Here is a 17,549-nt window from a genome sequence, read left to right on the forward strand (position 1 = left end):
CACATTTGGAATAAAACGTTCGAAAACTAGCAAAGCTTGCAATACATGCTTGAGATCTGACAATACTTACCTTCAAGCAAGCGTTTAATTCACGGCTACGATCTGCCGATGTACCTGTTCTAAACTAATTCTGACGTCCTAGAACATTTTATGGTACGTGCAATTATAATCTGTCACCATCGCCTGAACAGCTCGAGTGCAATCAGAATTCGGTAACAGCACACGACCTTGAAGTACGTCAGGTTGTCGTTTACTGGCAACGTCACGCCGCTAATGTCTTATTCTTTGTACAGCACATAAAAGTCGTTTAAAAGTTTAATCGAAGCTGGTTGTGCCAACTAACGACAGATTTCTCAGAAGAATTCTATGCGCATCGTCTGCTGACACATGGAGCCGTGAGCTGACATTAAGATTGTTTACTTTTTGTACATGCCTTGATTTCGGTTAGAAAACACTCTCAGATGTTCAAGTTTGGATACTGTAACTGCTACGACAAAGTAGAATGTAAATAAAATCAAAAAGGAAGCTGGCCTTTTGGCCGCAACGTGGCCAGAGAAGAAAAATTACCGCCGCCACCCGCGGCGACCGTGCTTGCATGTAGGCTCTTTAGCCTTTCTTTTACTATGGCGCCCCTAGCGGCAGACACTGACTCTATAATAAACTGAGGCGGAAGTTTAGTGACCAGAAAAAGCTATTAAGGGACTATGCTTCTAGTTATAATTTTGATTCCTTAAAGTCGTGACTAACAGTTTTTATTGCTTAGGTTTTTGCAAGAGCGGCAATGGGCTGGTAGATTCTGGAACGAGGCCGTAACATCTCCAAATGGGATCTTTCATGTTCCCTGGCGTGTTCATTGATACAGGGCCCAGTTTGACCGACATAAACTTTGCCACATGAAAGGGGGATCTTATATAAAGCCCCTGGAAAAAAACTAAAGTAGCGCGAGTCGTGTCAATGTGCAGGCACCTCCTCTCACGTGTGTTCTGTATATTGTAAACCAAGTTAGTTGAGGTGTGAAGCCCGTTGAGACTGTAAAGACGGGCTCGTGCAATTATCCGCTAGGGCACAGCAGGGCGATGCGCTTCGCAGCGGTGTATTGAGACAGGTTCGAGAGAAGTACGAATGCGATAAGGTAACGTTGAGTACGACAGTAGAAACAAGTGGCGTGATTTGTGTTGTGCCTGAAAGTGTTAAAATATGCAGTATTCAATCATTCAATAAGCAGAAGTGCTCGCATTGTGTTTAGATGCATGACATAAAGCCCCAGAAAAATAAAGATAATTTTTAAATCTCTTTAAACAGAAGTTTATGTCGATAGTGCGGTTACGACTTATTCACTATTTTAGGGGTACACCATGTCATGGAAGTCCTTGATAGAAGATTTAAGTCAAGTAAACGCTTGTACTGGGAAAAAATGTCCCCGCAAGCAAGCAGGGCCACAGACGCGCTCAGCGTTGACGCTATTGAAGGCAGCGCCACTGCACTAAAAATGGACATCTGGGTAAGCTCGGTGGCGCTGAGAAATCGCACGGTTTCAAACGTGACGCCTTATGTTTTTAGAAGGTCGAGAAAGTGCCACCTTGAGTGTCCGCTTGTTTTTTTGTTTACTTGGTCGGGTTTGGTTTACTTGTTTACTTAGCTAAGTTTTGTTGACCACGTCTGAATCTGTTTGCACAGTGGCTCTGCATGTTTCGGGATGCCGACCTGCTGTGCTAGTGGTTGTAAAAATAGGCACACTAGCCGAAAGAAGCTCTTCGCAATTCCGCGGGGACCAGAAAATGCAGCCCGGTGACAATTGTGGCCGAGGCAACGGCGGCAAAGCCCTGGTACCACGGACGCCGAAGACGTAGCTCCCACGCTAGCGAACGCGCGCCAGTCGAGCCCAGACACGCCCGGTCGTGCTCGCGGCTCTCCCATTCGTAGTTTCCTTGTGTACACCCTAGAGGCGCTGCTGCAGCTGCCAGGAGAGGAGGCAGAGGCGAAGGGGTGCAGTTGACGCTACTTTAGTTTTTTTCCAGTGGCTTTAATCTTTAGACCACACTCGTGGCACACCATGCGTATGGCTTTGTGTGTTTCTTTCCATAGCTGGAAATCGCAAGGCTGCTGACATTGGGGCACATCTTGGCCAATTTACTTGGTGCAGAGAAGACCAACTGAACACCATACCAACACTGAAAGTTAGCTTCGCCTCAATAGAGCAGTGTTATGCGGCGAAGCATATGCGAAGTATTGCGGTGAAGCGTACTAAGAGTGGGAAAGGGCAATTGTCACGGGACACAGTATGTATGCCTTAATTATACACGCGTGCACCCACTGTCTCTTGCCACAGTACGAGCAGCGAGATGACTAATAAGTGTACTGGCAGGCTTTCAAAGCTTTTTTGCACATGCCTGTGGCCATGTGAGCCCTTAGTGGCAGTAAAAGGAATGCATTCATTTCTTCGGACGTTTTCGTGGCCCCTAGGGAGTCCGAAAAATTTGTTAATTAGTTAATTTGTTTCTATAAAAAAGAATGTAACAGAAAGAGAATGCACAAGAACAATTTCTCACTGCACTCAAGCACTTCAGGCACACAGCGAAGTGTTGTCTGTGTTACAGCGTGCTCCATGTTAACGCAAGCTGCGTTGTCTGTGTTCGTCTCGATCTGTTGTTTCACGAGCACCATGGTTCGCCCTTGTGTTGTGGGCTGCAAACAAAACGATTAGCGACATGTCAAGCTGTGACATTGTGTCCCTCTGCAAGGCACCATGCAAGCGGAGTGGCTGCAGCACTGGCTGTCGGCATCCAATCGGCACCAGCGTCTATGCGTTTGTGGCCGTCAGTTCATGCGAAACGATTACTATCACAATTCAGGTTAACGTAAGCGCAAGCAGACTGGGCCTGGGCGTTTTACAGGATGAGCGGAGGCGTAATCATGAATGGTCTGCATGGTGCAGCCACCTGGTGGCACAGAGCTCAACCAAACACAGAGCTAATGTAGCAGTAACCAAGCGTATTCTATTTTGCTGCAGGTGTAAACTTTTGGCAAGAGCGTAATCATGGACATGTTGTTTTCCTAAATATTTAAAATGTTTTGCACTTGGTTACAGCAATATTAGCTCTGTGTTTGGCTGGTTAAGCTCTGCGCCGTGTGAGCTTAACCATGCAAACCGATCAGGCCACTCACGTACGAGGGTGGTCTGAAAAGTTCTCGGCCTCAATAAGAATCACGCGAGCTAGAACTTGCAGCACTCATGTGCATGTTCATACAAGTCTCTGCAAGTCTCAGATGAAACGCCATCTAGTCCCGATTAGCAGTTTGGCTTTGACAGTCGATCACAGTGTCTTTGACAGTCGATCACAGTGTGTGTAGTGTGAAGCACCGTAAGGCATGGGGAAGCTTGAGTACCATGCGGTGATAAAGTTCTTTGTAAAAGAAGGTTTATCTCCGAATGAAATTCACCAAAGGTTTGTTAAAGTTTACAAGCAAGATTCACCTTCATACTCCACAGTCAAGAAATGGGCTGCTGAGTTTAAGTGGGGGGGAGAGAGAGGATTGAAGATGACCCGCGCAAAGGGCGCCCAAAAAGTGCAACAACTCCTGAATTGATTGACCGTGTGCATGATACGGTTTTGGAAGACAGGAGAGTGAAATTGTGCGAAATTGCCGAGACTGTTGGCATCTCAGTGGAACGTGTAGGTCACATTTTGCATAACGAACTACACATGAACAAGCTCTGTGCAAGATGGGTGCCGCGCATCCTTACTCCTGAGCAAAAACACAACCGCATGATGATGTCACAGCATGCTTTGGAGCTGTATAACAAAAATCTAGCAGACTTTTTGCGCAGATTTATAACAATGGATGAAACTTGGATTCAACATTACACTTCGGAATTGAAACAACAATTAAAGCAGTGGACTGAAGCCGGGTCGTCTGCACCAAATAAAGCCAAGTCAGTTCCCTCCGCAGGAAAGGTGATGGCCTCTGTGTTTTGGGACGCTGAAGGCATTCTGCTTGTGGATTATCTTGAAAAGGGTAAAACCATAACTGGGGAGTATTATTCTGACCTTTTAACTCACTTGGATCAGAAAATTTGTGAGAAAAGACCAGGTTTGCAGAAGAAGAAAATCATCATCAAGACAACGCACCGGTGCACAAAGGGCATCTTGCAATGGCTAAATTGCACGATTTGAAGTACGAATTGTTAGGGCATCCACCCTATTCTCCTGACTTAGCCCCATCGGACTACCACCTGTTCCCAAAACTCAAAATCTTTCTTGGTGGTCAACGTTTTTCATCAAATGAAGAAGCGATTGCTGCTGTGGATGAGTACTTTTCAGAACTTCCACAAAGTCATTTTAAGGACGGAATCCTGGCTCTGAAACATCGATGGACCAAGTGTGTAGAGTTGAGAGGAGACTATGTTGAAAAATAAAAATAATTTTGAAGGTTCAAAATGCTGTTTTCTACATCAGGCCGAGAACTTTTCAGACCACCCTCGTACATCTACGTTAAGCTCCTTCATCACAACATTTGTTGTATGGAAGGGCTTTAGTTTACGTCTCCAACCATCCGTCAGAACGCCCAGCTCGCCTGTGGTTAGCGGAATACTGGACACGCTTGGTGCTGTGACAGAATGTTCACACCGCTCACTGCTTGGGTAGCTCTCGCTTGGGATTGATGGCCAGGCGGCTAGCAGGGAGGTTGGAGAGGCTTTGCGCACGTGTTCCAAGACAACTGGAAGTAGACGACAGGGCATCGCATCATGACGCAGAGCCAGTAAAGACGGGAGTTTAGCCGCATCACTCGGTGAATGAGATGAGGAGAAAAAGCATGGCTATGGAGGATTGTAACTTGTAATCATATATAGCTCTCTTAATATGAGATGCTTCACTTAAATTGTGGCGTGAATGTTTTATTGTAATTGTATCCTACGCTTCTACAAATTTTCCCGAACCATTACACGGACCTTGTTAGATTGTATCTTGCACGATGTGTTTTTAATCGTTTTTTTTTTTTTTTTTTCCCTGTTGAACAGCTTTGCTAACGTTAGCTGGGACACCCTACATAACCCTTGTGCACTGACTGACAAAGTAGTGGAAGTAAGCACACCTCTGTTCTGTGTAACAAAAAAAATAAATTCCTACATAAAACCTGAACGAATAATGTCACCCCACAGGTACAGCACACCAACCTGTTATTAGAATGGCGCATTATGCTGTCACGGGCGAAACGACAAGAGACAGCCAGGAGTCCACGTCTTTACCGGAACCAGACAAGGAAAAACCTTCTTCCAACCCCCAAGCGTGTGCGTGCCATAGCGGATGGCTCATATGTGATGACGTGTGCCACTACCCCCTCTCCTAAAGAAGCATCGTCTCAATGCTGTATATGGGGGGGGGGGGGAATGATGGTTACAATATGAACGAAAGAAATGTGTCGTAACACAAAATAACAATCTGCTGCTGTGAAAGAAGGAATGAAAGAAAGAAAAAACAGGACACAACAAAAACGAAAAAATATATATATATGTAATGACGCTAAATCGTCAATGTAGTAAAGTCAATACAGTCAAGTCACAGCGCAAAAAATATGATTTGAGTCTTGAAACATGAACATCAGTTTGAGGAAGCCGATGGGAATTTCTTGAGTTGCCTTCTGGGAGAGCCTCATAGGTAACGTCGCTGAGTCGCTGTACAACCTTGTAGGGACCAAAGTAGCGACGCAGCAATTTTTCTGACTGGCTGTGCTGTCGGATGGGGGTCCACAACCACACTTCATCGCTAGGATTGTAGGTAACCTCACAGTTGCTAAGGCTGTAGCGGCATGCGTCTGCAGTTTGGCAACACTGAATACGGCATCACATGAGTTGACAGGCCTTCTCAGCGCGTTGGGCAAGCATGGCAGCATCTGTATGAAACATTCCCAAGTTGTCGGAAAGGAGCATGGCATCAAGCGTCGTGGTGACATCTCGACTGTGAACTAAATGAAAAGGGGTGAATCTCGTACTTTCTTGAATAGCGGTATTGTACGCAAAAGTGACGCAAGGAAGGATATCGTCCCAGTTAATGGCTACATACTTTGATATCATATCCGCGATTGTCCTGTTTAGGCGTTCAGGCAGTCCATTTGTTTAGGGGTGATAAGCCGTCGTTTTGCGAAGTGCAGTGCCACCTAGCCTCAAGACTTCTTGTGGCATCTCTGTGATGAAAGCTGTCCCACGATCAGTAATGACAACCGCAGACGTTCCGTGACATTGGAAGATGCTGTGTGCAACAAAATGGGTGACATCTGCTGCGGTGGCTTTTGGGAGTGCCTTTGTTTTGTAGTATCATGTTAGGTAATCGGTAGCGACCACAATCCACTGATTTCCACACGAAGACGTGGGAAATGGTCCCAGCAAGTCTATACCAATCTGATGTAATGGCATCTTTGGTGTTGCTATTGGTTCTAGCAGACCTGCTGGCTGCACTGGTGGAGTCTTACGTCGTTGGCATTCGCGACATGTACGAATGTACTGCTTCGCAGTGTTTGCGAGACGTGGCCAGTAGTAGGAGCGGCGAATTCGTTCCAATGTGTGTGTGTAGCCTAGGTGTCCGGACGATGGTTTGTCATGACAGGCACGTAATATTGTGAAATAATGATATTCCTCGCTGAAGTTCATGACCAGTAGGTGAGCCTGTCTGTTTCTAGGCTGAATAACTCCTCGGGGAACGCAGATTTGTCGTGCAGGAAGGAAATAAAAATTTGCCTCTGCAATTACTGCGGGGGGATGTCCTATTCACATTCCACACTGACAAAGAGGCTGCTGCTGGGGCGCAGAGTCGTCGATTCATCAAACACACATAGCGCTGTCTTTGATAATTGGGTGGTAGATACGTAGCTGGTAGATACGTAGGTACCTTTGGGTGCTTGAGACGGGTAGCGGGATGCGAAGGGGTGTCTGGGAACAGGTGTGTAGTCTTGGTCCACTGTCCGCATGATGGGACCTGTAGATGGCGGTGCAGGAGCCCTCAATGCCGCCGCATCGCCGCATATGTTAGGACGGGGACCTCAGGTCACCGCTTGTCTGATTTCACTCTGGATGACGTCTGCAAGTGCCGTCACGGGTAGTTGGGGTCCCACTGGTCTCACTGCTTGGAGTTGTCGCAGTTCGTCACACACAACACTTCGTATAAAGTCTGTGAGGGCCTGCTTCTCGCTGTCGAACCCAGTAGAGCATGCAGTGGCCATGATGTCATGGCGTTCATACTGTGACGAATGCTGCTAGAGAGTACGCTCCATCGCGTTTGCTTTACTCACCAACTCGGCCATGGTTGTTAGTGGATTGCGTACGAGTCTGGCGAAAAGCTGTTCCTTGACTCCACGCATTAAATGTCGCACCTTCTTGGCTGCATTTCGATGGGGGCAAAATGCAGAAAACACCTGTGTACTTAGATATCGGTGCAGGTTAAAGAACCCCAGGTGGTACAAATTAGTCCGGAGTCCCCCACTATAACCAGATGGTGGTTTTGGCACGTAAAACCCCATAATTTTAATTTTTCTTTTCCTTGGACATTGCAGGGTCTGCGCGCCTGAAAAGACTAAGCATGTCCTCGACAAACATTGATACTCTCTCGTTTAGCCGCTAGTTCCTTGAAGAGATGGCTAATTCAGCTCTCTCCTTTCTTTCGGCGTTGTGGTGCATGGCTAGTTCAGCTCTCTCCTTTCTTTCGGCGTTGTGGTGCGCATCGCAGAGCTGTCAGCTAAACTCTTGCCATGTCGCAAAGGAACCCTCATGGTACCAAGTCTTTGCAGAGTCTTCCAACGTGACGTAAACTCTCTGCACCTTGCAAACATCATCCCACTCGTTGATGCTGGTAACCCAATCGAAGTGGTCCATCCAGCCTTCAACATCCTCAAAAGTGTCTCCGTGGAACAGTCTGGGTGTCTGTGGCGCATGAAAAACATGCAGGAGAGAAGACTGGGCATCGTGGGTTTGGCTCGCCTGGTTTGTAGTGGTTGTTGACATCCTTATTTCCAGTCGCGATGACAAGGGAACAAATTTGGGTGGTAGTCCTTGCAGGCGGCGGCTGCTTCTTGCTGTGGGAGCTGCGGCTGTCTGTAAGGTGCAAGGAGTGAGGGTGGAAACTTGGGAGCAAAGGTGCATTTACCCAGCTCCCTCCACCAGTAATGTCATGGGCGAAACAACAGAGACTGCCAGGAGTCCACGTCTTTACCGGAACCAGACAAGGAAAAACGTTCTCTTCTTCTTCCAGTCCCCAAGCCTGTATGTGCCACAGCAGATATTCAATATTCAATGAATTCTTTTATTTGATTTTCATAGATTTATCAATTAAGTATGTGCCACTAGGTGTGTGCCCACTCTTGGCCAATCCTCGAGAATGGATTCTCAACTAGTGGTCATATATTGCCTTCATCCTTGAGACGTCACTGCATAGTTGCGCTGTTGCATCAGCCTGATTTGGGGTTATCATGTTGGCATGGCTCTTTTTTATTCATTCATTGATTCATTCTGAAGAAGTTGTCACAAAGCATAAATGTTATGACTTTTGTGGTGGATAAACATACCATATTTTCCAGACTATAAGTTGTACCCTTGTATAAGTCACACACCCCTCTTTTCGCAGCTTTCAAAGCAAAAATTTTTATACAGTAGAACCCCGCTGTTACGTTCCCAGGTGCTGCGTTTTCCCGGCTGTTACGTCGTTTTCGGCCGGTCCCGGCATAGCTCCCATAGAACCCAATGCATTGGTAACCCCGCTGTTACGTCGCAACTGTGGGACCGTTCCCGCATCATACGTTGCGAACTGCCACACCGCGCCGGCCTGAGTTTGGGTTTTGACTTTTCATGTCGCTTGGCTTGGTTGCTTGACGATGGCATTGGCCACCCAAAGTGCTGGGGGTGACATTTATTACGTATTTTCGGTTTCCGCCAGCAAAAGTATGGCCTTTGATATCCGCTTTTGCTATCTAAAGATGATGTCTATGACGCGTTGCGGCCCTAAAATTGGTTTTGGCTCATAGATGTTCCGTATAAAGTCCAAGGGCAATAACGCCGTCGCCGCGCGCCGTATGCTTTCTTTCGTGCGCGAGACCCAGTCGTCGGCTCCCCTCGCACGCTTTCACTCGCACATACAGCATACGTCGCCGCGCGCCGTATGCTGTATGTGTGAGTGAAAGCGTGTGAGGGGAGCCGACGGCCGCGTCTCGCGCGCGAAAGAAAAGCAGGGAGGAAGCGCGCCTCCTTCCGTTGCGCTCGAGGCACCAGCGAGGGGGGGGGGGATAGCGGGCAGCGTTGTGCTCTGGCATCATACTGCGCGGCGGCGCGCGGTCCCGCGGGCCGTGTCTTGAAAGCGATCTGCGTGGGGGCAGATTCTACGCAGTGTAGGTGCGTCTGCGGCTCGTGGCTTTGTGCGTGCTGCGTGTTCTCGGCGCTCAGTTTGGGTTGAAGCGATAGACAACAGCACGAAGTTCACTTCGCTCGCTTCTGCAGCGGCGCTTAACTGCGCGTGTCCGCTCTCATCGAGTGTGATGTGTTCAAGTTTGCCTGTGGGCGCTGACACCATGTTTGTTAATTAGTTAATAACCGAATGTTTACAAGTTTATACAGACTATAAAACTACTATTCTTACTTTGTATAGCTCATCGCAATCGATACTTCGGCTGTTGGGCGAAACTACTTTTTGTCGCACATAAGAATTAAAATATTGTGTGCAGTTCAACACTACTCCCATTTCTCAATTTTTCCTGTTTCCTGGCTCTTGCGTTTCCCGGCTCTTACGGGTTTTTTTTACGGTCCCGTAAAAAACGTAACAGTGGGGTTCTACTGTATAAGTTTCACCTGTCTATAATGGTTAGCATGATGAACCGCATTGCAGCACATATAAATGCTTTTGTGGGCATGCGAGTTTGTGAGCCTCTTTCTGTTCTGTTGTCTCCCTGTGAGCTACAAAATCCTATCAACTCTTGTGCCATGAAGGAGTGTCAGCACTGCCAAAAGGGGAAGTCCAGTCGTATGTAAAACTGTCGCTTCATTTTTAAAAAGTCTTCGCTTAGATGGGGGTGAAATGGCCGCAGCATGTTACAGGACATAACGAACGCATGTATATATTACAGTAGAATTAAATCAACAGTGCTGATGTCATGGGCCATAGGATGATCACCTTGGTAAACAGAAGAATTCTTTACAGCTGCAGCTGGCTTCTTTCTTATGCCAGCACGCATGTCTCTTTCTGGTATAGGACAGCATAAACATGAACACGACCCCTCATGACAAACATTCCTACAAAAGATTATCCAAAGTCTTTTTCGCATAAACACTGCAGGATTGAGCACTGTGGGGGATGTGCTTTCTATTGCACTAAAAAAATGGGCACCTTGAAAATTGGTTTCTGGTCTCTTTAATGCATTAGCCAAGACTAGTGGAATCTTTGTGCAGCCGGTGAAACAGGAAGTTAATGTTTACAGCTTTGTGCCCCGAGTCTAGGTTGAGGAACATTAGATGTTTTAGTCTTAATATTACAAAAAGCCAACTTCCAATTAATGAAAGTGATAAGGTTTTTTTTTTTTTTTTCTTCTAACTGAGAGGTGTGCAGTCTGACTTTCCCCCCCCCCCCCTCCCTCCCTTTTCGTGAGCGTGCGTCTTGATTTTGAATAACAGTGCAGGGATGAGGACAGACACCAATGAAAACCACAGACAAGAACATGCGCTCTTTTCTTCATGTTCTCATTCTGCATTAGTTGTCAGGATAGATGAACAACTTGCCCAAATCTACAGCCTAACAATGTGTCTTGATGTTCCCCTTATTATATTTTCTGACTTTTCTACTGTGTACATCAAACCTTTATAGTGTCCAAGTGCAAGGTTGTGCCTTAAGTTACCTAAGAAAAAAAAAATACAGTCCTTTAAAAGCTATAGCAAAAGATGCTGATCGCACCATGCATTTAGCATTTCATCTTGACTGTTGTCTACTTCATGTGGTGCCAACAAAGTTTCAACCATTGATGACGCTGTTCACTGTATTGTCTAGGTCCGTACCACAGGTGCACGGTGGGTAAAGAAGATTTCACACTTGGCTGAAGATCTCGCAGTAGTGCATTAGATCATTTTCTCTATTTAATTGCTCCAATGTAAATAAGCCACTGCCTAACTTGTGAATTGGATAGGCTTCAGCAGCCACTGAGTGTCTGCTTCCTTAGGCTCTGTGGTCATGTAATTTCAGCTCTACTTATTTTTTATTGTGGTTTGAAGGAAATATTTAGTCTACTAATCACCTCACTGCTGTAAGGTGAAGATCGCAGATTCAGTGGCCAGCACTGGACATAAGATGTTTTGATCCGTTTGGTCATTAATGAGCTTTTATTTGTTAGAGCTGTTCATAGAACATAACTATCTGGCAGTATTTCTTTTTCTGCATTGAAGTTGGCAATTACGAAAAGTATGGGCTTGCCAATACAAGCTGAATGAGAAGCAAGTGCTGTGGCACGGCCACTCGATGAAAAACACACGGTGCGGCCTGCCGCGTGGAGCGGATACTGCGTGGCGCGCCTAGTGCTCCGGGCTGCCGCCGCCGCGCCACCAGTAGGGGAGCCTCTGGGGAGACCGAAAGCGAGAGCGCCGAAATTATTGCGGCGCATCGCAGCTTGACAGCGCAGCTGCTATGCACTTGTTAGTTTTTAAAGGGTTACAATAAACTTGCTATAGCGTTAACTATATTGGTAATCATCCTACCGAATGTGCGTCGGCGATGCTTCAACCTAAATATAGCAAGTGTTAGTTTTATCTGAAGTGGTTGCTCGTGCGAGTTGCGATTTTTCGCGTCATGTTTTCTCTCTTTTGTTGCCGTTGCGCTGTTCACCCTCGATAATGTATGTTTGTGCTACAGTTATTTTTGCAACAGGAGAGTCGCTCATTGACAGGTGCGGTTGTATTTCCGGAATGATTGTTGCTCACACCTTAGAAACAAAAGCATTGTGAACATCAGGGCAGTCATAATTGCTTTATTGCACGTGCGTGAAAAAAGGATCACTGTGTTATTGGAATCACAGGCGCAGCACTTTGCTGGCCAGAGGTTTTTGAGCCAAGCGTATGAGACGCTCAACAGACATATTAACATTTCCTGCTAGGTTGACAAGAAGCGCTCGTAAGAGTGAGACCAGTGAGACCCTTGAATTTGATGCACAGCCGCTCCTTTATCAACGAAGTGACGCCGATTTCACCTGTTGAATGGCCTACATATTTCTGGAGCGTTGAGCGACAAGGGAGATTTCTGGAGCTTGCATGCTCATAACCTTTGTTGGAGCATGCCTTCCAAATTACACATTCCCTTAGAATGACGTCACTCTAGTGGGGCTTCGTCGAGAAACTGCGGACTTGGTTTCTAACGAACTCGGCAGTCTTGTCATCTTGCGCAGCACCATTGAGCACCTTCATAAAACAGGCAATATCCGTGTTATTTTCATAAAACAGTGCGCGCTCCTCATCCTCATCCACTTTTTCTTGAAGCGCCTGCAGTGCTCCTTTCATACGAGCAATCTTCGCTTGGAAGCAGCGCGTCTTTTTTTTTTTTTAGCTTCTTCTGTCAGTTTAACAAGGTCGAATGTAGTTTGACATGATGCATCTGAAAATGATGCAATTTCCACACACGTTTCATTCCCTAGTTCGGAGTTGTTGGCCGTCGTGGCTTCAGTGCTGTCACTTGACGAGCCGTTTTGGCTAATGACAGGCCTGTCTTTTGAAGCAGCATTGCCCGAGCACTAGGCACGCGACTGCGCATTGTCGTCTTCTATTTCCAAGCGTGGCCGCTTTTTCCTCGGAGCAGGCGTGCTCCTCGTGCTCATGTAGCTTGGATAATCGGGGAACACTGTCGGCACAGCCGTTGGCAAAAGTATCCTCAACTTCTCGGTCTTCTTGTAGTCCTGCTCCGTAAAATGCAAGGCGCACACCAGGGACCTGTCATTCGGCTGCCATACTGTTCCCTTCCCGCCAGGTCCTTCACGAGAAATGTTTCGCAACCATGCTGCCCTGCGTTCTGCGTTAATGGGAAACTCGTGGTAGCGTATTTGCGGGTCCTTCGATGCATTCGTGGAACACAACGGCACACCACAGTTGCGCGCCATTTTGCCTAACGCATAAAATATCACACATGCGCAAACTGTTTTGCGTGACACTCAGTGCGAGCGATTCATGTGGAGAAAAACAACCACTATCTCGACCTACCCGCTGAACGCGCGCGCCTTCCCACCCGCGCGTCGCGTGGAGCCCTCCCCTACTACTGGCGCCCTCCTAGCGAAATGCGGCGACAACTGTCAACTGCGCTTTCACGCTCTCGCCCATTGCCTGCGCCGCGACGCGGCAAGCCGCACCGTGTTTTTCATCGAGCGGCCGTGGCTGTGGAATAGACTGATAATCTTCCTATATTGTTTATGTCTGCTCTTGTCAATAGCCATCAGTGCAATTGAGTTTTTGTGAAGGTTACATCAGGATTCAAAATTGTGTCTGACATTATGTATGGAGTAAAAAGGAGAGCACTTACAGTTCCCGCATTTCAGAGACAGTTCATGCACGTCTTGGTGTGCTAAGGCTGAAGTCTGTCTGCATGCATTGGCCACACTCGTATACCTTGCATGCATTTGTCACTGTATATAATGCGATTGAATCACAAATCTGTGCCTCTTTGTGTAGGTCATCAGCCTTTCCATAATGCTGCTGTGCTTAGTTTCCACTTTCCTTACCATTCCACTTTATTCACTATACCTTATTTTTGTTGCCAGTTGCACTAAGGGATCACAATTTTGCCAAACCTGCCATGTGCATATTTCATCTAGTGTTGTCTTTGTCTTTGTGCTTCATCTTCTATCTTGTTCACGTTCAGTGAATGAGTTCATGTTAAAAAAAAAAAGGAATAAACAGGAGTGTGTTCTCTGTGTGCCATAAAAAATTAATTATAGAGAAAGCATGACTGGTAAGCATTGACAGCTGTTGCTGACTCAAATTATTCGAATGTGCCTATGCAGAGGTTGACCCACCTAAGCGGCAGCTCTGTGGAGGTAATCAAGCAGCTATGGAGCGTATGCTGCAGTTTGGCCGTGAGCTTCATCTGATGAGCGTTCAGCTCAAGCACCAGTATGGAACAAACAAAGCCAACCGAAAGATGATCCAGGTGTGTGGCACTCGGCAGTGAACTAGCTGCTGTGGTTTCTTGCAGAAGGAGCACAATCATGATCAACCACTTACCAACAATGTTACAGAATCACTGCATGTTTAGCGCACAGTTACAGAATTTATGAAGTGCTCTATGAAGTGCTTTTTGACAGTGTGAGTGTTGGGATAATTTTCCTCTGCTTGTTTGTTGCATCTAAAGCTAAATGATCGTTAATGAAGTGTGTATCCATACAACAAAAGGTGTTTCTCAGGGAAAACCTTAAAAAAAAAAGAAATGCGTGCATCACCCCCTCTCGTGATCTTGTGTTGCTAAATTGCTAAATTTTGCAGTCTTTTGCTATGCTTACTAAGAAGAAATATTGCTTTGCGGACAGTGTTTTTCTTTTTTTACAGTTTTTTGGTTATGTTAGCTTCTTTTTGCCAGTAATACAATATGTAACACTTACTGGTGCTCCATATGTTGTGAAGACACTGCTTGCCTGTGTTATTTTTAATATAAGACAAATTATTGTAATCATCAAGTTATTCCTCGATTCACATTACTTCCTTTATATGCCCTCCTTGAGCAAAAGCACCAGCAGTTTCTACAGCCTTAACGAGGTCAGGTTGTGAGCACTTTTCCTGGCCACTATTTCAAGGAAACTAGGGAACTAATGAAGTTTTAATAGAAGTATGAACCCAGTGAAATACTACATGCAAAATTCCTATTGAAAAAATATACTATCTACAACGACTTGCACTCAGACCGATTGCTGGAAGCTCCAACTGACTAAAAACCAGTGAAGTGCTGCTATTGCAAAGTACAACATTTTGTATGAGGCTATAATATACTTCCACGGTTTGTGGTCTCACAAAAAAAGAATTCTTATAACGCCAATTGCTTTCTGCGCCAAGAGAAACCTTTCTCTTTATTGCCATTTCTTCAGTTGACTGCTATGCATGCACATAAAAATTTACACACTGACTATATGTCTTACAGCACTATGATTTCTAAGTGTCTTTTAATGGTTTTGTAAGCCTCAAACTGTGGTTATCTTGTGGTTTCTTGACGCTTTACTTGACGTTTTCTTGACTTTTTGTTGGCAACACTGGTTGGTCTCAGTCAGTCTTTTAACCCCTTAAGTGTTTCGGACGAGCAGAAATCGTCCTAGCCAAAGTGTCCCCAAACTGTTTTGCATGAGCACAGCTCATCCTACCAGAATAGGTTCTCCTCTTGAGTGTCCAGGACGAGAAGCGCTCGTCTACAGCTTAGATCACGTATCGCCCACCAGATGGAAGCATTCACTTGACTATTTTGGTTTGTCCTGCGGCAGGAGCGCTGTGTTTTTGAAACATGGCGTCCAGTGGCGGTGACACATGCATAGCTGGCTCGTCAACCCGAAAAAGTAGCTGTTCATCTTCGTCATTTTCTTCCAATGAAGATGATTCGGATACCAATGTTTATCCTGTGTCCGGAAGTGAAGATGGCAGCGATGACGCTGAATTTGGCAGTTCTTCTGGTGATTATGAAAACATCTCTGAAGCGAACATTGCGAGTGCTCATCAGTGGGTGCAGCTTGATGTCGACAATACTGGCGCAAAGCCTCCTTGGTTTCCATTTTTGGCCGTTCTAGGCAAGGCTTTCAATCTGACATCGCCAGATGACCGTCTGGAGTACATAGAGCAGTTTCTTGACGATGAACTGATTACATTAGTGGTCAATGAAACCAATTGCAACGTGGCTGAAAAGCTAAAATGCTCTTGTCCCAGTGAACACTCCCACCTCAAAAAATGGGTACCAGTGACAAAGGAAGAGATGTGGGTGTTCCTTGCACTCCTGCTAATGCAGGATATAGTTCACAAGCCCTGGCAGCAGTGGTACTGGTCCAAGAACAAGTTATTGTTCACACCTATTTTCGGAGAAGTGATACCCTGTAACCGGTTCCTGCTAATAATGTGAATGCTGCACTTTGTGGATAATGCCAGCGTCACCGACCTTAGTGGCCATCCACAGCCAGAGCTGTGCAAGGTTGGCCATTTTTGGATCGATTGTTGAACTACTGCTCGGCATACATATCAGAGATAAACATATCGATAGACAAAAGTCTCTTAGTCTCATTTGACTGGCAAATATTTTTCCACATTGAGTAGTTGCTTTTTAGTACAATATGATTCGAAATCAGCATTTAAAAAAATAGGCACTTTTGGTGAGGAAATTTTCAAAAAATAAACACTTAAGGGGTTAAGGATGGTAGGGAACCACCTGGGAAAGACAAATGCTGAGGGCTGCTCTTCTGCCATGTAATAGTAAGTGTGTTAATCAACCAATCAAGTATTTTCATTTCTTCGTGAACAAAATATAGTATTGATCATATTGAGCAAAACAGTGTCTGTGGCATGGGAGATCTTTCACTCCCATGTTTGCTTTTCCCATATCCCATGTCAGTGCACATCATTCTTGGCAATTGTGCAGCTATAAAGGAATCTTGTCTGTCAACTGAATCAAATGGCAAGACATTTGATGCATAAGTAAAAAAAAAAATATTAATACAGCGCACCGCCATCTCTCCTGATGTCTGTCTAGCGGCCAGCGTCATCTTTATCAGCCGCCTTTTATTTATAGCGCGCTCAGGTGCATGGGCATGCACATGTTCCTCGTGCTGCATGCTGCGAGGTTACAAAAAGAAGAAGAATAAAATATAGTCTCTTCTGCTCCTGCCATCGGCATGAACGGTTCCATGTTCTTTTGCTCGCCAACTTGCGCATTGTTATAGTGGACCTAACCTCTGTCCTATAGTCTGGATACCTTATCATTCCTTCAAGGACAGTGGTGCTATTTCCAAATGGTAAATATTTAAAGACGACTGCACTCTTTCTTTGTGCAGGATGCCTACAGTTTGCTAGCCTATGCAGATCCCTGGAGCAGTCCCGTTGGATACCAGCTTGACCCTGTTGAAAGGGAACCTGTTTGTGCGGCGCTGAACAGTGCGATTTTAGGTGAGATTATGGTCAACCTAATTTGTTGTTAGGGGAGTGCTGCTAAAAGAATTACAGTTTTACTACACAATAATGTTTACTTTTAAAATGTATGCATGAGTAAAAGATGCTTAGATAAATAGAAAGAGTTCAAGAAACAGTGTCACGTTCATGCTTATCAAAGGGAAAAATCGTCATCCACTTGAGTGTAGCACGAAGCTACAAAGAAAATCTCTAGTTTTCTTGGAAATAAAGCTTCCCAATTAAAGAAAAATTCTTCCTCGTTCAGGAATTGAAAGCGGGACAACACCTTTCTGGGCCGGTCACTCTACCGTATGAGCTTCTTTCTGGGGTTTCACGTGCCAAAACCAGTTCTGATTATGAGGCACGCCGTAGTGGAGGGCTCCGGATTAATTTTGACCACCGGGGGTTCTTTAACGTGCAC

General features: G+C 45.7%; 1 protein-coding gene across 1 annotated transcript in view; it reads left to right on the plus strand.

Moving 5' to 3' along the window:
- Positions 1-17,549, plus strand: part of LOC119464969 (ran-binding protein 9) — an 80,904-nt gene that overhangs the window by 45,500 nt on the left and 17,855 nt on the right. The window contains exons 8-9 of the mRNA XM_037725827.2: positions 14,002-14,147; positions 17,014-17,125. Of these exons, the coding sequence (XP_037581755.1) occupies positions 14,002-14,147; positions 17,014-17,125 (258 nt within the window). The remainder of the gene's footprint in view (positions 1-14,001; positions 14,148-17,013; positions 17,126-17,549) is intronic.

This window comes from Dermacentor silvarum, chromosome 1 (assembly GCF_013339745.2).
Source record: "Dermacentor silvarum isolate Dsil-2018 chromosome 1, BIME_Dsil_1.4, whole genome shotgun sequence".
Lineage (NCBI taxonomy): Eukaryota > Metazoa > Arthropoda > Arachnida > Ixodida > Ixodidae > Dermacentor > Dermacentor silvarum.